At 38.5% G+C, this 24,699-nt stretch overlaps 1 protein-coding gene across 5 annotated transcripts in view; it reads right to left on the reverse strand.

The window, feature by feature from the left end:
- ACBD5 (acyl-CoA binding domain containing 5) overlaps positions 1 to 24,699 on the reverse strand; it is a 71,578-nt gene that overhangs the window by 37,294 nt on the left and 9,585 nt on the right. For 4 of the 5 annotated variants that reach the window (XM_049881793.1, XM_049881796.1, XM_049881794.1 and 1 more), the window contains exons 3-6: positions 23,659 to 23,779; positions 21,550 to 21,622; positions 12,305 to 12,419; positions 12,179 to 12,211 (exon numbers count right to left, since the gene is read on the reverse strand). In XM_049881793.1, coding sequence (XP_049737750.1) covers positions 12,179 to 12,211; positions 12,305 to 12,419; positions 21,550 to 21,622; positions 23,659 to 23,779 — 342 coding nt within the window. The remainder of the gene's footprint in view (positions 1 to 12,178; positions 12,212 to 12,304; positions 12,420 to 21,549; positions 21,623 to 23,658; positions 23,780 to 24,699) is intronic. The other variant, XM_049881792.1, reaches the window with a different exon arrangement.

Raw genomic sequence — 24,699 nt, forward strand, 5'->3', positions numbered from 1 at the left:
GGGACAGTAAGAGATTAACAATAATAACTAATACAGTAATTATAACACTTTACTGTAATAAAAGTTATGTGAATGACGGAGCAGGACAGCAAGATTTCATCATGCTATGTACTCATTTAACGTTTTCAGACCTCAGTTGGCTGCAGGTAACTGAAACCATGAAAAGCAAAACTGTGGGTAAAGGGGAATTACTGTAAATATTAAATTAAATTAATTTAAATGCAAATGTCATTTTAAATGCAAATATCAGCATGACCCTCTTGCTTTTTCTAAAGTAACAAAACACATATTTCCTAGCTCAGGTTCCTAAAAATGGCCTAGAAGCAATAAATGTCTAATAGCAGTGAGCATAAATGGTGTCCAGATTATCCTTCTAAATACCATTTACCATTAGGAAAACAAAAATCGGCCTGCTTGGAAAAATGTCCGATTCCAAGACAGGCATGAAAAGAATAAGATATACCTGAGACGAGGCGGGGCCGAGATGGCAGAGTAGTCAGACGCTTCTGGTGTGTCTCTCTTACAACAAAGATCCGAAAAAACAAGTAAGTCAATTATATATGACAATCTAGGGGCCCTGAACATCAAAGGCAGAGTCGAGGAACTGGACTGAGTGACAGGGGAGGGAGAGATGGTTAAAAAGCAGCAAGGCGTCGCCACACCTGACCAGGTGGGAACCGGCACCCTGAAGGCTGGAATGGCTGGCATCCACAGTGAGGCAACCAGTGGCGTGCGGGATGCATTTTCCACATTGGGAGAGGCCGAGCCGGCGGAGAGTCTACTCAAGCCTCCAGAACCAGTGAAAAGCGGCGCTTGATCAGCAAAAGATAAGTACATGTATCTAACCTACCACATGGATCAAAAACACCCCGTTTGGGAAGGATCCGCCTCCCATTTACCTGCTCCTTCCCTACCCTGTACCAGGTCTGGACCGGCTTCAGTGACTGCCACTTCGCCTGGGCCAGAAGTAGGACTCGTCAAGCGTTCTGAGTCATTCTCCTGGCCTTGGAGAGGGAATAAATTAACAAGCAGGAAAAAATAATCTGCCAGCTCCCCTAAGCTGGGAACTCAGAGCAGGCACAGCTCCTTTACGTAGCCACAGGGATAAGAGGATCACAGAGTTAAACGCCTTTCGCCCCTCCACAAAACTGTGTGGGCCCGTTTCGATAGCACGGGAGCTCACAACAGGGTATATACGTGTGAGGTATATACCTCACAACAGGGTATATACGTGAAGCCTAACTTCACTGCCTCAGCTATATGGTGAAGTGGCAGTTTCATGACAGCTGACACCACTCTGCCCATTATGCAGAGTCCTCACCTACCCACATCAGGGGCCTGAAGACTGGTGGTTCCACCCATGCCACCTAGCCACCAGCAACAGGGGTCCAAAAAAAAGTAGGGCCTCCCAGTCCTTACAGCCAACAGCATCGGGTGCCCATAGCCTGGCTCGAAAACCCACCGACCTACACACTCTAGGGAACAGCGATACGCTTTCCGCCCAGACACTGAGGGGCAGTCATCAGCCCCCTGACTTGCTCAGCGTGTGACCCCTACTGCAGCCAGATACCTGTGCCGACTCCAACCACCCCTGTCCATCTAGGACTGTAGGCAAGAGCCTGCACCACACACTTGGTGACCAACAACCTGGACACCTGAGCTTAATTCATACAAGAAAACTAAATGGACTGCTGGGCTCACATACCTAGTAACAGATCTAACCACCTGGTGACAGGAGATTAGAGCTTCAAAAGCGCCAATAATCAAACCACCTCACACAACCAGCCTATTTGGGCATATCAAAATAAAACAAAACTAGAAGCTGGGACACAGTAAACAAACATAAATAAATATAATAACTTATTGATGGTTCGGAGTCAACAATCAATATCAAATCACATAAAGAGTCCGACCATGATGGCTTCAGCAAGCTCCCAAAACAAAGACTCAAGAAATCTTCCAGAGGAAGATAATTTCTTGGAATTACCAGAGGTAGAATACAAAAGATTAATATACAGAACTCTAAAAGAAATCAGAAAGGAGATCATCCAAAATGCAGAACAAGCCAAGGAACACACAGACAAAGCAACAGAGGAACTTAAGAAGATTACAGAAGAGCACAGTGACAAATTTAACAGGCTGCAAGAATCCACAGAGAGACAGTAAACAGAAATTCAGAAGACTAACAATAAAATTTCAGAATTAGACAACTCAGTAGAAAATCATAAGGGTAGAACTGAGGCAATGGAAGTCAGAATTAGTGAGACTGAAGATAAAGCACTTGACACCAACTTATGTGAGGAAACATCAGATATAAGAATTTAAAAAAATGAAGAAACCCTAAGGATTATATGGGACTCTATCAAGAGGAATAATGTACGAGTGCTTGCGGTACCAGAAGCGGGGGCGGGGGGGACAGAAAATACAGAGAGGATTGTTGAAGATTTCTAGGCAGAAAACTTCCCTGATATTGTGAAAGGTAAGCAGATATCTATTCAAGAAGCTCATTGTAACCCATACAAGGTAGATCCCAAAAGAAAGTCACCAAAACATATTATTATAATCAAACTTGCCAAAACCAAAGATAAAGAGAGAATTTTAAGAGCGGCCAGGACTAAACAAAAAGTCACCTACAAAGGAGAGTCAATAAGCTTGGACTACTCAGAAGAAACTATGCAGGCAAAGGGGGAATGGAATGATATATATAAAGACTTGAAGGAAAAAAAACAGCCAGCCGAGAATTATATACCCAGCAAAATTGTCTCTCAAAATCATGGCGAAATTAGGACACTTCCAGAAAAACAGAAGTTTAGGGAATTTGTAAAAAACAACCCAAAAATACAAGAAATGCTAAAGGGAGTCTTCCAGTTAGAAAATCAATACCATCAGATAACAACCAAGACTAGAACACAGGACAGAGCAACCAGATATAAACCCTGCTAAAGAAGTTGCAAAAATAAATCAAAGCTAAAACACCGAAAATAGGGAAACAGAGACGTCAATACGTAAAGGATGACAACATTAAAACAAAAAAGAGGGACTAAAAAATGTAGTAATATATTTTTCGTATGGAGAGGAAGTCAAGGCAACATAAAGAAATAAAAAGATTGGTTTAAACTTAGAAAAACAGGGGTAAATATTAAGGTAACCACAAAGGAAACTGGCAATCCTACACATCGACATAAGAAACAGGAAAAACATAAAGACTCAGCAAGTACAAAGTCAACAACAATGGAAAAGATGAAAAGGAAACACATAAAGAAAAACAGCTCAACACAGAAAATTAAGTGGAACAAAGAAACTGTAAACAATACACACACAAAAAAGATGTCAAAAATGACAGCACTAAACTCATTCTTACCAGTAGTTATGCTGAATGTAAACAGACTAAAGCACCAATAAAGAGACAGAGAGTGACAGAACAGATTAAAAAAACACAATCCGTCTATATGTTGCCTACAAGAGACACACCATAGGCTTAAAAACACAAACAAACTAAAACTCAAAGGATGGAAAAAATATATCAAGCAAACAACAACCAAAAAAGAGCAGGAGTGGCAATATTAATCTCTGACAAACTAGACTTTAAAGTAAAATCTGCCACAAAGGATAAGGAAGGACATTCTATATTGATTAAAGGGTCAACACAACAGGAGGACATAACCATAATAAATATTTATACACCCAACAGCAGGGCTCCAAGATACATAAAACAAACTCTAACAGCACTGAAAAGAGAGAGAGCTCCGCAATAATGGTAGTAGACTTCAACATACCACTTTCGGTGAAGGACAGAACATCCAGAAAGCAGCTCAATAAAGACATGGAAGATCTAAATACCATAATCAACCAACTTGATCTCACAGACAAATACGGGAACTCTCCTCCCAACAGCAGCCATGTATACTTTCTTTTCCAATGTACATTGAACATTCTCCAGAGCAGACCACATATTAGGCCATAAGGCAAGCCTTAACGGAATCAAAAGAATCAAAATATTCCAAAGCATCTTATCTGACCAACAACAAAAAAAAAGCCCTGGCCTTCACGGTTTCACTGGAGAATTCTATCAAACTTTCAGAGAAGAGTTAACACTAAAGGTATTTCAGAGCATAGAAAAGGATGGAATACTCCCAAACTCATTCTATGAAGCCAGCATAACCCTGATACCAAAACCAGTAAAGATACCGCAAAAAAAACAAAATTACAGACCAATATCCCTCATGAGGATGCAAAAACCCTCAACAAAATTCTAGGCAAAAAAATTCAACAACATATCAAAAAAATAACCCACCATGACCAAGTGGGATTCATACCAGGTCTGCAGGATGGTTCAACATCAGAAAAACAACCAAGAATTATCTTAGGTGAAAGGAAGGACAACACACAATACAGCAGAAGTTAGCACAACTGGACTAAACCAAAAGCTAAGAAGTTTTCACAACCAAACACTTCAAGGGAAGAGTAGCAGGGACGGCGGTCTGGGGGCGATAGTTTCAGGGAAGATCTAGGTCAATAAGCATAACAAACCTTATTAATAAAATATTCTGCATCCCATTTTGGTGAGTGGCATCTCGGATCTTAAAAGCTAACAAGTGGCCATCTAAGATACATCAATTAGTCCCAACCCACCTTGAGCAAAGGAGAATGAAGAACACCAAAGACACAAGGAAAATATTAGCCCGAGAGACAGAAAGGGCCACATAAACCAGAGGCTCCACCAGCCTGAGATCAGAAGAACTAAATGGTACCTGGCTCCCACCAATGACCGCCCTGACAGGGAACACAACAGAGAGTCCCTGACGGAGCAGGAGAAAAGTGGGGTGCAGAACTCAAATTCATGTAAAAAGACCAGACTTAATAATCTGACTGAGGCTAGAGGGACCCCGGAAGACATGGCCCCCAAACTCTGTTAGCCCACAACTAAAACCATTCCTGAAAGCAAATCTTCAGACAAAGATTAGACTGCACCAGAAGACATAAAATGATACTCATGAAGAGAATCCTTCTTAGCTCAAGCAGATATGTAAGACTAAATGGGCAGCTCCTGTCCAAAGGTGAGATGAGAACGCAAAAGGGGGCAGGTGAGAAGGACACATGGGGCTGCCATTCAGGTGTGCCAAGGCGATGGGGCCTCCACCCAAAACTGAGGGGATGGGGTTGCCATGAAAAATAGGCAGAAAAACAGGGCCTGCTGGGGCCAAGGGGTCACCCCTCAGACTAGGAGAATAGGGTTGCTCAAACCTGAAGGAGAATTGCTACCCCAGCGGGCCTGGAAGTTGGAGCTGAAGCCCAGGGTCAAGGGGTCACTACTCATAATCTAGAGGGCACTGCCAACACCCTGAGTCTGGAGGACACAGGGCCATTGTCCAGATGGTCCAGGAAAGCACAGGATTATTTTCAGGGCTTGAGAGCTAATGTAATTTGTTCTGCTGCATTTCGGACCCGTTTGGTGGCTGTTATTCCTTTTTTCCCCCTAAATTCTCCCATTTGTAATGGAAACATCTAAGTTGTTCCTGTTCCACCACTGTTCTTTGGAAGCAGATGGTTTGCCTTTCTAGATTTCACAGGTTCATGAAAGAAAAGAAATTTTGCCTCAGGCTGGAATATGCCTAAAGTCTCACCCATATGTTATTTATATGATTCAGAAGATGAGATTTGGGGTTTGGAGTTGATTAAAGACTTTTGGGATGATGTGATGGGGTAGATGTGCTTTGCATATGAGAAGGACATAAATGTGGGGGGACCAAGGAGTGGAATGTTTATGGATTGATGTGCGTCCCCCCAAAATATGTGTTGTAAATCCTAACCCCTATATCTGTGGTTATAATCCCATTTGGGATTATAATGGAATTGTTAGTTAATGAGGCAGTATTAGTATTACAGTGTGTCTTAAATCAATTTCTTTTGAGATATAAAAGGCCAGATTAAGTAAGCAGAGATGGAGGAAGATAAATTCCATGCCACATGATTGCCAAGGAATAGAAGCTGAAGAGACAATGGTCTTCCTCCAGACCCCACAGAGACAGAAAGCCTTCACCTAGAGCCCGCACCCTGAAATCAGACTTCTAGCTCCTAACTAAGAGAAAACATATTTCTGTTAAAGCCAAAAGATAAGAATTAATATAGAAATAAGCCAACTGACTAAAGCAACTTGAATATATAAAAATGAAGGCATTAATAATATTTAAGAAAACATCACAAAACAAAACTAAATAAATCATTGGCTGCTCTTGGAGATAACTTGGCCATCAATCCATTTATGGGAAGAATGTAAGTACTGGACAAGAATTAAGCACGTATCTTGCCTGTCCTGTATAGACAGTATTTCAGAGTAATCGAGTGGCTCTGGTTGATGAGGGAAAGTTCTTCATTACAGAATTCCAGCTAATAAATGTGGCAGTAACAGATTTTTTAAAAATCACCATTTTGCAACCATTAATGAAATAACTGATTCAGACAACAGTCATTTAATGAATGCTAAAATCATTAGGAGAAATGGTGGTGGGGAATTTTATAATGGCTCAATCTTAGCATTCCTGAAAAAAGAGACCACAAGACATTACAAGCCGCCTGATATGATGCAATATGAAATGGACAGGAACCATCTAGGAAATATTCATGCCAAAAAAATTCATTTTAAATTTAATCAAGCTTTTGGACCTAACTTTGTTGTTGTTAGTTGCTGCTGAGTCAATTTCAATTCATGGCAACCCCATGTGTACAGAGTAGAACTGCTCCACAGGATTTTAAACGCCGTGACCTTTTAAAGGCAGAACACCAGGTTGTCTTCCGAGGCGACTCTGGGTGGCTTCGAACTACTGACCTTCCAGCTTGTAGTCTAGCACTTAACCATCTGTGCCACTCAGGGAGTCCTACTGGACCTAACTTTGTTGTTGTTGTTCTTAGGTGCCATCAAGTTGGTTCTGACTCATAGCAACCCTGTATACAACAGAACGAAACACTGCCCCATCCTGCACCATCCTCATAATCCTTTTTATGCTTGAGCCCATTGTTGCAACCACTGTGTCAATTCATCCCGTTGAGGGTCTTCCTCTTTTTCACTGACCCTCTACTCTACCAAGCCCAATGTCTTTCTCCAGGGATTAGTCCCTCCTGATAACATGTCGAAAGTATGTGAGACGAAGTCTCATCATCCTTGCTTTTGAGGAATATTCTGGCTGTACTTCCTCCAAGAGAGATCTGTTCGTTCTTCTGGCAGTCCAAGGTAAACACGAAACATGGGTGAAGGGAACAGTTCCCAATACATTTTATGAGACCAGTATTTTTCTGATACTACAGCCAGATAAAGACATCCTAAAAAAAGAAAACTACAGACCAATATCTTAAAAACAGACACAAAAATCCTCAGGAAAATACTAACAAAAACAGTCCAGTAAAGTATAAAAAGAATTATATGTCATGACCAAGTGTGATTTATACCAGAAATGCAATATTGGTTCATCTGAAAATCAAATAATATAATACACCATATTAATAGACTAAAAGACAAAGGTCACATGAATAGACTAAAAGACAAAGGTCACATGATTATCTCGACAGACACAGAAAAAAAGCACTTGAAAAAATCCAATGCCCTTTCACGAAAAAACACTGAAGAAATTAAGACTAGAAAAAAAATTCCTCAAACTGATAAAAGTCATTTACAAAAAAACTCACAACTAACATCATATTTAATGGTAAAAGTCTGAATAATTTTCCCCTAAAATAAGGAATAAGGCAAGACCATCTGCTCTTGCTAATTCTATTCAATATTGTAGTAGAGGATCTAGCCAGGCAAATTAGGCAAGACAAAGAAATAAAGGGGTTCAGACTGGGGGAAAAAAGAAGTAAAATCATCTCTGTTTAGAGATCACATTGTCTTGTATATATAAAACCATAAAGAATCTTCTTGATATAGTCCAGCTTCTTGGATTATTTGCTCAGCATACAGGCTGAATAAGTATGGTGAGAGGATACAACCCTGATGCACACCTTTCCTGATTTTAAACTACACAGTATCCTCTTGTTCTATTCACACTACTGCCTCTTGGTCTATATACAGGTTCCCCATGAGCACAATTAAGCGTTCTTGAAGTCCTCTTCGTGATGTTATCCAAAATTTGTTATGATCCACACAGTTGAATGCCTTTGCATAGTCAATAAAATACAGGTAAACATCTTTCTGGTATTCTCTGCTTTCAGCCAGGATCCATCTGACATCAGCAATGTCATGCCTCGTTCCCCATCTGCTTCTGAATATGGCTCAACTTTCTGGCAGTTCCCTGTTGATGGACTGCTGCAACCATTTTTGAATTATCTTTAGCAAAATTGTACTTCTGTGTGATATTAATGATATTGTTTGATAATTTCTACATTCTGTTGGATCACCTTTCTTTGGAATGGGCACAAATATGGATCACTTCCAGTCAGCTGACCAGGTATAGGTGCCTTTCAAATTTCTTGGTATACGCAGGTGAGCACTCAAGTGTTACATCCATTTGATGAAACATCTCAACTGGTATTCTGTCAATTCCTGGAGCCTTGTTCTTCATCAATGCCTTCAGTGCAGCTTGGACTTCTTTCTTCAGTACTATCTGTTCTTAATTATATGCTACCTCATAAATGGCAGAATGACAACCAATTCTTTTTGGTACAGTGACTCTGGGCATTCCTTCCATCTTCTTTTAATGCTTCCTGTGTCATTCAATATTTTGCCCATAGAATCCTTCAATATGGCAACTCGAGGATTGAACTTTTTCTTCAGTTCTTTTCAGCCTGAGAAATGCTGAGCATAGAATGTTCTTCCTTTTTGGCTTTCTAACTCCAGGTCTTTCCATGTTTCATTGTAATACTTTGATTCATCTTATCGAGCCACCCCTTGAAATCTTTTGTTCAGCTCTTTTACTTCATCATTTCTTCCATTCACTTTAGCTACTCTATGTTTAAGAGCAAGTTTCAGAGTCTCTTCTGACACTCATTTTGGTCTTTTCTTTCTTTTCCATCTTTTTAATGACTTTTTACTTTATTCATGTATTATGTTCTTGATGTCATCCCACAACTCATCTGTTGTTTGGTCATTAGTTTTCAATGTGTCAAATCTGTTCTTGAGATGGTCTCTAAATTCAGGCAGGATATACTCAAGGTCGTACTTTGGCTCTCATGGTATGCTTTTAATTTTCTTCAGCTTCAACTTGAACTTGCACATGAGCAATTGATAGTTTGTTCTGCAGTCAGCCCCTAGCCTTGTTTTGACTGATAATATTGAGCTTCTCCATCATTTCTTTCCACAGATGTAGCAGATTTGATTCCCATGCATTCTATCCATTGAGCTCCAAGTGTACAGTTGCTGTTTATGTTACTGTAAAATGTTATTTACACTAAATAAGTTGTCGGTCTTGCAAAATTCTATCATGCAATCTTGGGCATCGTTTCTATCACCAAGGCCATACTTTCCAACTACCGATCCTTCTTTGTTTTCAACCATCACATTTCAATCATCAATAATTATCAATGTATCTTGATTGTATGTGTGATCGATTTCAGACTGCAGAAGTTGGCAAAAATTTTCAATTTCTTCATTTTGGCATTAGTGGTTGGTGCATAAATATGAATAGCTGATTTCCAATTTTCCTAGATTCATACTTCATACATTTCATGTTCTAATTATTAGCAGATGTTTCCAGCTGCTGCTTCTCATTCTGAGTCATGCCACATCAGCAAATGAAGGTCCTGAAGGCTTTACTCCATCCATATCATTAAGTCAACTCTACTTTGAGGAGGCAGCTGTTTCCCAGTAGTATTTTGAGTGCCTTTCAACCTGAAGGGTTCACCTTCTGGCACTGTATCAGACAATGTTCCCCTGCTATTCATAAGGTTTTCACTATCGAGTTTTTTTAGAAGTAGATTACCAGGTCCTTCCTCCTAATCTGTCTTAGTCTGGAAGCTCCACTGAAACCTCCCACCATGGGTAATCCTGCTGGTATTTGAAATATTGGTGGCATAGCTTCCAATATCACAACAATACACAAGCCACCACAGCGTGACAAACTGACAGATGAGTGGTAGTCTAGCCTCCTAAACTCTGAGAAAATAAACTTCTGTTTGTTAAAGCTACCCACTTGTGGTGTTTCTGTTCAAGCAGCACTAGATAACTAGGACATAAGGGATCCAGAATAGCCAAAACAATCCTTAAAAAGAACAAAGTCAGAAAACTCAAACTTTCCGATTTCAAACCTCACTACTCATGTATATTCTAGAAAAGTCCACGTGACACTGATGCATCTATTCTACTGGACCTAAATGGCTACTTTTAATAAGACGCTTTGTTTAAAACAAACAAAAAAATCAAGATTGAAACTGTCTTGCAATTTGGCAATATTTTACATAATCACAAATGTCCATGTCCTTTGATCCAGTAATTGTATTTCTAATATTATTTCTCACAGCAAAACCCTATGGAACAACTCTACTCTGCACACCTGGGGTCACCATGAATTAGAATCAACTCGATGGCAACTGACAATAACATACTTCTACATATGTAAAATGACACGTACAGGATAACTTTCAGAGGCATTTTTCGAAGATCAAAAGAAGAAATAATCGAAATGTCATTAGAATGGTCCACAATCCCTTACTTACAATCTTTGGATCCAGAAACATTTTGAAATTCAGAGTTTTCTAATTTTGCAAAGGTCATACAGTACGTATAATGTATATTATGTTAACGCTTTTATCAAAGTCAACAGCTGCTTATTCTTTAAAAAAAAAAAAACCCAAGATTTTAACAACGAAAGATATTAATATTCACACTAAGTAGGATAAAGACAGACTTACAATAGCCTTATGTTATTTCAGGTCAGGTTTTGCTTCTAAATTTGTACATGCCAGGACAGGTTTTACTGCCAAGTGACTTCCAAAAAACCTTTGGTTTTCAAAGCTTTTTAGATTTGTGAATTATGGCTTAAGAGACTGTTCACCTGAGCTTTTACTAGTATTCATTCTTCCTTGTTTTACCACTACTTGTTTAAACATCTGCCTCTGGCCAATAGGCTGTACACTACTAAAGCAGGTCAAGAGAAAACATGCAATGTCTTTTCTGGTTGAAGAAACATAAATTATAGGGAGGATTATTTGTTAATATTTGACTCCTCTAACCAAGTCAGATACGGACTGGCGTGGCACGAACTTATGCCGACACAGCAATCACTATCAGTACACATGTTTTGTTCCCAGGGCAGACAGGAAGATTCTTGGTCTGAAATGGTGCAATATCCATCTGTTATTAAAAGATGCCTTGTAAAAAAGAACTGTGAGGGGAAAAAGGGATCCATGCTGTTTTTTATTTAAAGATTATACAATTTTCACTTAAATTGCCTCTTGTGGGCTTGTTTCACTCTGCTTTCTAAAAAGTTTTAAAGAACAAATGTTTACAGTTAATACCAGGAAATCTTACATATTATTCAACTCTCGCTAGTATAAAAAACATAAGCCTTTCAATCTTTTACTGAGAACATGAAAACAGAATTAAAAAAAAAAAAAAATCAAGCTAACTGAATTCACGGTCTTGTTTTAGCTTGCTAGACTACAGTTAAACCATACTGAAAATACATGCATTGCAAAAGCAGCTGGAAATTATTTCAGCTACAATACTGCTAACATAACCCCTAAAACAAAACAGAAAACATGATACATCAAAATAAAACCGTGAATTCTGTCACAATTTTACATTACTAAGTGAATCATCTGTAATGTTTTCATAACTTAATATTAAGGTTTAAACACTTAAAAGTTTATGGTATTTGCACAGATGCCCTGGTAGCGCAATGGCTAAGCGCTCAGCTGCTAACTAAAAGGTCAGCGGTTTAAATCCACTGGCCGCTCTGCAAGAGAAAAGACCTGGCAATATGCTCCTGTAAAGATTATTGCCTAGGAGACCCTACGTGGCAGTTCTAGTCTGTCCTATTAGGGTCACTATGAGTCGGAATTGACTCAACGGTACACAACAACAACAACGTTTTGGAGTGTCATAAAATGGGTTTGTTTTGAAAAAAAACTCTTCGGTGATAAGCTTATAAAAAAAAAAAAAATATATAGGTTACATAAATTGATGTAGAATTCTTTCGGCATGCAAACCAATACAAAGAAAAATTTCCATGGATTTCATTATTCCTACCTTCTAAATATTTAGAGATTTTCTCCAGTCGGACTGGCATGAGAAAAAAAAAAAAAACAGATACATAAATATTAATTCAGAATAAAATCAATTGCTGAATTAAAAAATTAGGTAAACTAGTCCTACCTGAGGTTAAATCAGAACTCCTGCCACTCTTTTTGTCCTCAACAATTTCATAAAATGGACCTATGACATGCAGCAATTCCTCAACTTTCTCAGTCATCGGCATAGTCTCAAGAATCTGTAATCAAAACAGAAAAATCTTGTGAAATCACAAAATATTAATCTGATCTAAACTAGTATCAAATAATCTAACATTTCCAATTTATAAATAAATTTTGAGATCTGAAGTGCATTTACAGATTCCTTAAAATACCTGTATCAATTACATGCTTAATGTATATACTCTCCTAGAAAAGTTTCAAGCATATTAAAGATTTAACTGTGTCTTCATTTTGAAAACTATTTTACACATGCTGCATGTAAATTTTACATAATCCTCCATAAACCGTGCATCAAAAACTAGGAGAGTTAATGTTAATGTTAGAGTCAAGTTATTACATCTGTTTTTTAACACTAAGGTAGTGTTTCTAAAATGGCACACAAGTAAAGTAGGAAATGGTAACCACTTTCAGCCCTCTTTATAACTGCTGGCTAATTTAGGATCATCAAATTTAAAGAGTGCCATCAATTGGTGACCAATAAAAGATAATTCTGAGGATGATAAACTGAGAACTCTGAGAATTAGATGCAAGCAAAAAATTGAAACTGTATGATAATACTCTGAAGTAACCAGTCAGTTAATAAGTGGCAGAGAGAATTCAAACATCAGCCAGCACGCTTTACACTATGCCACACTGACATGATATAAAAACTTGACTTAACAGAATCTGGTGACCTAATCACATGTCCCAACATGATGCCCACTCAACATGTCCCAACATGATGCCCACTCAACATGTCCCAACATGATGCCCACTCAACATGTCCCAACATGATGCCCACTCAACATGTCCCAACATGATGCCCACTCAACATGTCCCAACATGATGCCCACTCAACATGTCCCAACATGATGCCCACTCAACATTTCCTTTAACCCTCCTGCAAGCCAGATCCCTTTCAGTTATCACTCAATTACAGCTCAGAAAAAATAAAAAACTTTTTTAAGTGTTTGGGTTTCTCATATCCCACTGAATTATGGACTTTCAATGTCAGAATAACTAACTAAACGTAGTATGTGCTGGCACTAAACAAATATAAACAGAGTGTTATAGTTCTTTCAATAAGCTAGAATTTCAGTAATCAACATACGCAGAACACAAATTAAGAGTATATACTCTGCAGAAGAAATTCTCAAAATACAACAACCAAGAATACTTTATAGGTTCCACCCCATCTAGAGTAAGGGAGAATGAAGAAAACCAGACACAAGGGAATGATTAGACCAAAGGACTAATGGTCCACAACTACCACAGCCTCCACCAGACTGAGTCCAGTACAACTAGATGGTGCCAGACTACCATGACCACTGACTGCTCTGACAGGGATCACAACGGAGGGTCCCTGGCAGTACTGGAGAAAAATATAGAACAAAATTGTAACTCACACACACACACACAAAAATGGCCAGACTTACTGGTCTGACAGAGACTGGAGAAACCCCGAGAGTAGGGCCCCTGGACACCCTTTTAGCTCAGTAATGAAGTCAGTCCTGAGGTTCATCCTTCAGCCAAAGATCAGACAGGTCCATAAAACAAAACAAGACTAAATGGGCACACCAGCCCAGGGGCAAAGACAAGAAGGCAGAAGGGGACAGGAAAGCTGGTAATGGGGAGCCCAAGGTCAACAAGAGGAGAGTATTGACATGTGGGGTTGACAACCAATATCACAAAACAATGTATATTAATTATTTAATGAGAAACTAATTTGCTCTGTAAACCTTCATCTAAAGCACAATTAAAAAAAAAAATCAAAGGCATTGCATAAAATAAATAAATTCTATTGTTTCTTTGAGAAAAGTATATAAATATAAAGAATGATCTTAACCATTTGCAAAATTCTATCCCCTACCTCCAGTGCTAAAATAATACAAGAAATAGAGCATGCATGAATGCGCACAAACACATACACATTGTAGATACAGAGAAACACACACAGAGAGATACAGGGAAATCCCAGTCTCCCTAAAAACTAATCTTCAGAGAAGATTTTATCTAAAGTTATAAGTTATGCAAATGGTTAAGCCCTGGACTACTAAACAAAGCGTTGGTGATTCAAACCCACCCAGAGGTGTCTTGGAAGACAGACCTGGCGATCTGCTTCTGAAAGGTCACAGTCTTGAAAATCCTATGGAGCAATTCTACTCAGAACACATGGGGTCACCATGAGTCAGAATCGACTTCATGGCAACTAACAACATAAATTAAGTTAATTCAATGTATTATGACCCTAGTGTCATGGATTGAATTATGTCCCCCCAAAAATGTGTGTATCGTCTTGGTTAGGCCATGATTCCCAGTATTGTGTGGTTGTCCTCCATTTTGTGATTATAATTTTATGTTGAGAGGATTAAGGTGGGATTGTAACACCACCCTTATTCAGGTCACCTCCCTGATCCAAGGTAAAGGGAGTTTCCCTGGGGTGTGGCGTGCACCACCTTTTATCTCTCAAGAGATAAAAGGGAAGCAAGCAGAGAGCTGGGGACCTTGTACCACCAAGAAAGCAGCACCAGGAGCAGAGCGTGTCCTTTGGATACGGGGTCCCTGCACCTGAGAAGCTCCTCGGCTAGGAGGAGATTAAGGACAAGGATCTTCCTCCAGAGCTGACAGAAACAGAAAGCCTTCCCCTAAAGCCAGAGCCCTGAATTTGGACTTGTAACCTACTAGACCGTGAGAAAATTAATTTCTTTTTGTTAAAGCCATCCACTTCTAGTATTTCTGTTAGGGCAGCACTAGATGACTAAGACACCTAGCCAAATGGAAAACGTATTAACAGAAATATATTGATAAGCTACATGGACTCTACTCTGTCACATGGGGTTGCTATGAGTTGGACTCTAGAAAAGGAATATTTAAAGCATAATAATTTTTCTATGTTTTTCAGCACTTTTCCTGGCTGAGGGACACCTTTTATGAATGACAAAAATGTCATATAATCCTAAGAAGCAATGGTACAGTGATCTGTGAACTATATCTAAGAATATAACAACTGTTTCAATTAGTAAAGCATTATGGCAATTAGAAACAATCCCAAAACCAGTAATCAAATCTTTGGTACAAAGTATTATAGGACACACTTACTTACAAACATACAGTTTTATCTACCAATATTCATAAAGCTAAACTCTGGAAATAATTCAAGACAGTAATCAAACTTTGAATTTATGAATATCCTACTACTTTTAGATTTACCTCTAAAAATTTACTGTAAACTTTGTTACATTCACATATAAAATGAAGTTTTAAAAGTCTGAATGAAAATAGTATATTAAAATTAGAGAAGTAGAGAAATCCACAGGCACAGCGGGAATATTTTAAGACAGCTAAAAGGCAGCAGTAGTTTTAATCTCTCTTCTGGGTTAGGAAAAAAAATAGAATACACATTGTTCCATCCCACTCCCACTTTAAGCTGTGGCTACACCATCAATAAATAACACTGGATAGGAAAAAATACATAAATTTTACTTAATGTGTCAATTCAACTTTATATTATAAATGTGTGTCCCAAAAATAATAGTGATATTTACCATAAAGGAATAGTTATCAAACCAAAAAGGCTTTAGATTGTCTTTCTCTCTCCACTTCTGAAAGGGCTCTTTGTTGTTGTGTTACTGATACAGTTAACAGCCAAAAGAACTAAACTCTGCCCTCTATTACAGATAAACAAAGTCCACTAAATAAAAATTACGAAAAGGTAACAAAGGGCACAACTTTAAGGGTACAGAAGAGATTTAAAAAACAAAGAAATAAAACAAAACAAAGAAAGTGAATCTACCAAATAAAAATTATAACAGAGACCCCGAGGGACTGAATTACTGGGCTGAGGGCTGTGGGGACCACAGTCTCGGGCAACATCTAGCTCAACTGGCATAACAGTGTATAAAGAAAATGTTGTACATTCTACTTTGGTGAGTAGCATCTGGGGTCTTAAAAGCTTATGAGCAGGCATCTACACTACTCTACTGGTCTTACCCCATCTGGATAAGGGAGAATGAAGAAAATCAAAGACACAAGGGAAAGATTAGTTCAAAGGACTAATGGACCACAACTACCAGAGCCTCCACCAGGCTGAGTCCAGCACAACCAGGTGGTGGTCGGATACTACTACCGACTGCTCTGACAGGGATCGTAACAGAGGGTCCCGGACAGACATGGAGAAAAATGTAGCACAAAATTCTAACTCACAAAAAAAAAAAAAAAAAGGGACCAGATTTACTGGTCTGACAGAGACTGGAGGAAGCCTGAAAGTATGGGCCCCAGACACCCTTTCAGCTCACTCCTGAGGTTCACCTTTCAGCCAAAGATTAGACAAGCCCATAAAGCAAAATGATACTAAAGGGGCACACCAGCCCAGGGGCCAAGACTAGAAGGCAAGAGGGGACAGGAAAGCTGGTGATAGGGAACCTAAAGTCAAGAAGGGAAGTGTTGACATGTCATGGGGTTGGTACCCAATGTCACAAAACAATATGTGTCCTAACTGTTTAATGAGAAGCTACTTTGTTCTGTAAGCCTCCATCTAAAGAACAAAAAAAGAAAAAAAGAAAGAGAAATTATAATAAATTAATAATGTTATACCATCTGGCAAAACAACTATTTCTTTTTACAGGTTTTTCTTTTTGTTCAAAGAAAATCTACTTAAGACCAGATTATATTTCACAACTTCTCATCCATCCTCAACATAAAAATGGTCTTTTATAAAAAGCCTATAAGGTCATCTTCATAAATTTGTCCCTCCAGAATATAGCAAAGTTGCAGTGTACAAGGTCAACACACTAAAATCAGCTGGATTTCTATACTAGCAATGAGAAATCTGAAAAGGTTATTTAAAAAGTAATTCCATTTACTATAGCATCTAAAAGAATAAAATACCTAGGAATAAACTCAACCAGGGATGTGAAATACTTATACAAAGAAAATTATAAAACACTATTGAAAGAGATTAAAGAAGACTTAAATAAATGGAAAGACATTCCATGTTCATGTATCGGCAAATTTAATAGCGTTAAGATGTCAATTCTACTGTCATGGATTGAATTGTGTCCCCCCCCAAAACAAACACTGTAAATCCTAACCTTGATGCCTATGTGGTTATAATTCCACTTGGGAATGGGTTGTCTTTGTTATGTTAATGAAGAAGGATTAATGTAAGGTGTATTTTGAGTCAATCTCTTTTGCAATATAAAAGAGATTAAACAAGCAAGCAGAGATGGGGAAGACAGACACCAAGCCACTGGAAGATCTCCAAGGAAACAGAAGCTGAAGTTATAAGGATCTTCCCCCAGAGCCGACAGAAAGAGAGAGCCTTCCCCTAGAGCTGGCACCCTGAATTCAGACTTCTAGCTTTCCAAACTGTGAGGAAATAAATTTCTGTTTGTTAAAGCCATCCACTTGTGATATTTCTGTTATAGCAGCACTAGGTGACTAAGATAACTACCTAAAGCAATCTGTAGATTTAACACAATTCTGATCAAAATTCCAAAATCCTTCTTTACATAAATAGAAAAATCAAGTCCCAATTTTACATGGAAAGGCAAGAGATTCTGGAATAGCCAAAGCAATTTTGAAGAACAAAGTAGGAGGACTCCCACTTCCTGATTTCAAAGCATACTATATAGCTAAAAAAAAAAAAAATTTTTTATAGCTAGGTAATCAAAACAGTCTGGTATTAGTGCTACAACAGATACACAGACCTAGGAACAGAATTCAGAGTCCAGAAATAAACCAGTACGTCTATGGTCAACTGACTTTTGACAAGGGTGTTAAGTCTATTTAATGGGAAGTAGGAAGCCCTAGTGGCATAGTGGTTAAGTGCTACGGCTGCCAACCAAAGGGTCGGCAGTTCAAATCCGCCAGGCGCTCCTTAGAAACTCCATGGAGCAGTTCTACTCTGTCCTGTAGAGTCGCTATGAGTCGGAATCGACTCACCGGCACTGGGTCTGGGTTCCTGGGTAGTGAAACGAGCTCTTTACATAGCTTTTGCTTTGGTTCTTTGGAAAAACAGCTTGAGAGGCTTTTTCCCCTAAACACTGAGGAGTTACCTGTGTCCTGGTTTTCCACCAGATAGGGCTTGTTACTTTTGTCCAGGTTGATTGACATTTCCTGGGCAAGCTGTAAACAACTTGACTTTTTGTCTGGCCCTCCCGATGCAGCCTGCCCTGTGATTGGTATGCACCTTGCAAGGATTGGTCAATATGCTCATACAAATGAAAGGACTATGGACTATGCAAATGAGATAACTATAGCCTACTATGCAAATGAAGCCTGTGGCCTAACAGGAGGGGATTGCTCAGTTTGTGGTCCCCTGCTAGGAGGGGCCATGCCTTGAAATTGACAAGAAGCTGTGTATACATGCAGCCAACCCCACAGAGGTTTTTCAGGCAGAAAGAAGCAGAAAGAGAAGCAGAAGGAAGAAAGAAGAGAGAAGAAGCAGAGAAAGAAAGGAGGCAAGGAACCTCCTAAAAGAGCTGTAACATGGATCAAAGACTATAACATCGAAGAGAGAAAGAGTCTCAGAAGGGGCTCAGCGGCAGAGTTGGTGACAACAGGCCCACAAAGGGCCCTGCAGCAGTCAGTGGTGACAGACAGGAGTCAATGGTGACAGACAGCAGAGCAAAGAGGAACCTGTCCTGAGGGGGCTGAGAGGAGGTCGTGCTGGGAGGATCTGAAAAGAGCCTATCCTGAGGGGGCCAGGAGAAGCCTATCTTTAGGAAGCTGAGATGAAGCTTGTACTGAGGGGGCTGAAAGGAGGCCTACAAGGCCAAGAGAAGCTGAGAGAGCGGTCCTGCACTGAAGAAGGGAGACTTTGCCTGTATGCTTCCTTATCCTGATTCTGAGTTGTAGCCTATTGATCCTAATCCTGAGCTGTGCCCCGTTACTTCTGTGAGTTCTGTGTGGCTACTGCAGTGGATTATCAAACCTAGAAGAGAAGTAGAGAGTGCCATGGGAGGGGCGGCTGGTGTCAGAACTGGTGAAAAGGTTAGAGAGTGGAGGTATCAGCCTTGGGCTAATCTTAATTCACATTATCTCCTCTGAGGTTGAACAGGTTCTGACACTACTACTACTCTCATTTTACAGGTAGCAAGAGCCTCTTTAATAAATAGTGCTGGGAAAATTAGATTCCATGTGCAGAAATTATGAATCAGGATTCATACCTCACACCATACATAAAAACCAATTCAAAATAGATCAAGGACCTTAGTGTGAAAACTAAAATCATAAATTTCATAGAAGAAAACATAGCGATATGGCTCTGGGATCTAGTTTTTAATAACAATTTATTAGATATTATAACAAAAGCCACAGGAGCAAAAGACAAAATAGATAAATGGGACCTCATAAAAATTAAATACTCTTTTTCATCAAAGAACTTCATCCAAAAATTGAAGAGACAACCTAAAGATTGGGAAAATATCATCAGGTACCATATATCTGAAAAAGGTTTAATATCCAAAATATGCATAAACTTTTACAACAACAAAAAGATAAACAACCCAATCAAAAAACAGGCAAAAGACTTGAATAGACATTTCCACAAAGAGGATATTTGAATTGCAAACAAGCATATGAAAAAACGCTCAACTTCATGAGCATTAAAACCAAAACTCACTGCTGTCAAGTTGATTCTGATGCATAGTGACCCTACAGGACAGAGCAGAACTGCCTCTTAGGGTTGCCAAAGGGCAGCTCACGGATTTGAACTGCAGACCTTTTGGTTAGCAGCCAAGCTCTTAACCACTGCGCCACCAGGGCTCCTCACTGGCCACTAGACAGATACAAATCAAAATCACGACAGGTATCGCTTCACTCCCACTAGGATAGCTAAAATAAAAAAATAAAAAATAAAACGTCAACGAGGATATGGAGAAATTTGAACCCTTATCCATTGCTGGCAGGAATGCAAAATGGTACAGGCGCTGTGGAAAACAGTTTGGTGGTTCCTCCAAAAGTTAAACATAGAACTACTCTATGATTCAGCAATTCCACTTCTGGGTTACCCAAAGGCCTGATAGCACCAGTGCGAACCAGCACATGCACACTGACACTTACTGTAGCACTATTCACAACAGCCAAAAGGTGGAAACAATCTAACTGTCCATCAACAGATGAACAGATTAACAAAACATGGTACATACATACAATGGAATACTACTCAGCCAAACAGACAAATGAAGTCCTGATACATGCCACAACGTGGATCAAACTCTAAAACCTTAAAAAAAAAATTACACTCAGTGAAACAGATCAATCACAACATGACAAACATTATATTATCTCACTTATATGAAATAACAAGAACAGGCAAATGTATACAGACCAAAGTTTTTAGTGGTTACCGGGGTGGGAGGGAGGGGAAAGGAGAAGTTTTTGTTTGGTGATTGTTTGTTTATGGTGATGGGAAATGTGGCGACAATTACAGATGATTGTTGCACAACAAAATTAATGTAAATAACATCATTAAATTGCACATCTGAAAAATGCTGAATTGGCAAATGTTGTGTTATGCATATATTTTTAAAAATCCCTATGAAAACAATCCCTTGGACAGACTTAAAAGAGCTTGTTAATACGAAAGAAATGCCCCTCTTTAGTAGTTGGCAAAGAGCTAAAACATATCCTCCTTATCTTATTCTCCTGAAAGAGCTACACATTCACAGAAAAATGCTTGCTACTGAGAAGTCAAGTAATGGAATATCTCTATTTATGAGTTAAATCTTACACGAGAAGATTGTTGAGCAGTCTTGTTAACTATTTCTCCTAAGTAAAAAGTTTCAAAGCAGAAATACTTCTAAGACAGTGCAGTACTTCCCAGACTTCTCAGGAAGGGGCATTAGTATTTTAAAGGATTTCTATTCCTACACTTTCTCTAGAAGTCAACTACAGAGAAAAAAAAAAAAAAAGATAGGGAAAATGGAAAAAGAAACAAAAACTCGTATCACCAGAATATAGCAAACCTTAAGGAAAAGACACCTTCAGATGTACTTTAACAAAACAGCTAAAGCCCTAAATAAATTCAAAAATCTGGATTCTACATTATAACATACTATAATCTCCCTTGGTCCTTAAAACAAAGCAGCTAATCTACCTGATAACAAAATCATATTAGAGCTTCTTTGGTAATTTTTATTTTCTACTGTGAATTATTTTCCTTACCTTTTTCATTTCTTCGACATATGCAATCATGGCTTCCTCTTTCGTCATATCACCCAGTGAACTCCAAGCATCCCTAGAAATGAAAATATCAATATAATGATGAAGTGATTCTTGATTTTCAATTGCTCATAATAAATTTATACCTCGTCATTCATTTAAAACAGGCTCTACTTAAAGCTATCATGATTTCAAACCCAATGCCATTGAGTTGATTCCCACTCATAGAGACCCAACAGGACAGAGTAGACCTGCCCCACAGGGTTTCCAAGGCTATAATATTTACAGAAGCAGACTGCCACATCTTTCTCCCACAGAGCGGCTGGTGGGTTCGAACACACAACCTCTCAGTTAGCAGCTGAGCTCTTAACCACTGCACCACCAGGGCTCTTTTATGCTTTCAAAGCATCTCTTTAAATGCGCCATTCTGAAGAAAAATATCACAAAGAGTAAGTTAAATATTATTTAAAACAAGTAAGTACATACCATCTACATATTAATAGACCACAGAGACAATATAGACTATCACAGACTAGGGATTAGAGATGAAATAGACTACAGACTATTCATAAGAACAGCAACAGAAATGAACACTTTAGAAGACTACATGAACTGTCACAGCTATGTTTTAAATGAACAGAAGTTTTGGTTAAAAGTTTCCATTAATTTATATAATTCATACACTCAAAATTAAAATAGTTTCTTACTTCTAAAAAAAGGGAAGTGTGAGGGACAGGAAATTTTTAAACCCCTAGATAATGACAATAAAACACCCGTTGCCACTGAGTTGATCCAGCTTATGGGAAGCCCAGGTGTGTCAGAGTAGAACTGTGCTCCACAGGGTTCTCAGGGGCTGACTTTTCAGAAGTAGGTCACCAAGCTTTCTGCTTCTGAACCACCAACATTTAGGTTAGCAGCTAAGTACGTTAACTGTTTGCACCACCCAGGGAATCTGGAAAATGATATCAGTCCTTTGACATTTTTGCCTAATATGAAAATCTCTCTTTTTATACATTTATCACAGAGGCAGTTTAACTTCACCAAAGGTCAATTGTGAGGGAAAAAAAGCAAGTAAATTCTCTAAAAAAGGGCAGATTAAATAATATGTTGTTATTTCATTTAACCTATTACTTTATGACTATTCATAAAGGTCTTAGAGGAGAGTACTAAGAAATCTTCCAACAACTGATGGCACATCCAGTTCAAGGATAAAGAAATTTAGCATCAGAATGGACAAGTTTCAGCAATTAGCATACTCTGCTCATAAAGTATAGTCTAAAATTGACTTTTGTCAAACATTTGTAAAGTCTGCAGCAGTACTTAGGCACTGTATGTTAATCAACTGTAAAGGAACCCTGGTGGCACAATGGTTAAGTGGTCAGCTACTGACTATTCAAACTGGTTAGTAGTTTGAACCCACCCAGAGGCTCAGCAGGAAAAAGGCCTGGTAATCTGCTCCCATAATTACAGCCTAGAAAACCCTACGGGGTGGTTCTACTCTGTCCTATACGGCTGCTGTGAGTCAGAATCCACTCAACAGCAAGTAATAACACTCAATTAGAAAAACGAGAGAGATGTTTCCAGATATTTTGTAATTCTTTTAAGTATACAGAAATCAAATTGGTTTTTCTATTCAAGAACACTTGGTCAGAAGTAAAAGCTTACCTAAAAAGTTAGTATGGTAGTACCTCGATCATGTTGCTAGTTACTTATTATTTAAAGCCTCAAAACAAACAATGCCACCTGACAAGAAAAAATCAATTTTTCTTGGCAGATATAAGAGGCAGGTGAGTCTGTCTGTTTGATTCAATTTGGGGGTTGCTCTTGACATTAAAAAATAAAATAAAAAAGAAAGAAACTCCATAAAGGGAAAGACTAAAAATGCTTTTTATCTTTGATACATCTACCCCTTTTGTTTTCCACTGCTTTCTTCTCTTCCCCAAGATTTTCCTATCTGTGTGAAATTGTATTCAGAGCACCTAAATGATAAAAACTGTATCTAGGACTTAGGACACTTTGTGCACAGAATAATAAAAAACCACAGAATAGCAGCCATATAATAGTGATGTTATCAAAATAAAAATTCTTAAATAGCTCACTATATAAAATTACCATTTATATCTTCCAATAGGATCCCAGAATCCGGGCCGTGACATTTTACAGGGTCCTTCAGTTGCCTGCTTATAGAAGCTATAGAACTTGAGCATCATTTCATTTGTTGGCTGGAATGAACCTATTAGAAACATACATTAAATACAGATCACTTGAATATAATTGGTAATCTAAATTTATAAGTTGGCTTAGCGACACTAGTAGTGATTTTATATTTCATAAATAGCTCAAATTATCCTTAATTTATTTCTACCTTATAAAAACAGAAGTTATGTTGTTTTGGCCCTTTGCTTTAAAAAAAAAAAAAAAAAACTCTGTGGTATTTTAGACTTTAACAGCAATGCCTACCACAGCTCAATAAATAAAAGAACAAATGAGGCTTAACTAGTAAAAAATGTCAGCCTTGAGTACTATGCTCTTTTAAGAACTATCTATATGGGATCAAAGTAACAACAGCAACTCAAAAGATTAGATAAGAACCTTTGGGGGCAGTAAGTTTATGTTAATAGCGAAGGAACAACTCAGAAAGGGAGGGTAAGAATGGTTGCGCAATTTGAAGAATGTAATCAATGTCACTGAATTGTACATGTAAAAACGGTTAAATTGGTATACCTTATACATTTCGCTGTGCATATTCTCAAAAATAATTTAAGAAAAAGATGAAATAAATAAACAGGCTACAGGTATAACCAAATAGGCAAACCTACTTTAAAAATATATTAAAATGTTGAATAACTATATTATGCAACTGTAACTGGTCTTGGAAGAAGTACTGCGAGAATGTTCCTTAGTAGTTAGGATGGCAAGACTTCGTCTCACTTACTTTGGACGTGTTTGTTATCAGGAGGAACCAGTCCCTGGAGAAAGACATCATGCTTGGTAAAGTAGAGGGTCAGCATAAAGTGGAAGACCCTCAATGAGATGGACTGACACAGTGGCTGCAACGATGGGCTCAAACGTAGCAACAATTGTGAGGGTGGTATGAGACTGGGAAATGTTTCATTATGTTGTGTATGGGGTTGCTATGAGTTGGAACTGACT

Source organism: Elephas maximus, chromosome 4 (assembly GCF_024166365.1).
Source record: "Elephas maximus indicus isolate mEleMax1 chromosome 4, mEleMax1 primary haplotype, whole genome shotgun sequence".
Taxonomy (NCBI): domain Eukaryota; kingdom Metazoa; phylum Chordata; class Mammalia; order Proboscidea; family Elephantidae; genus Elephas; species Elephas maximus.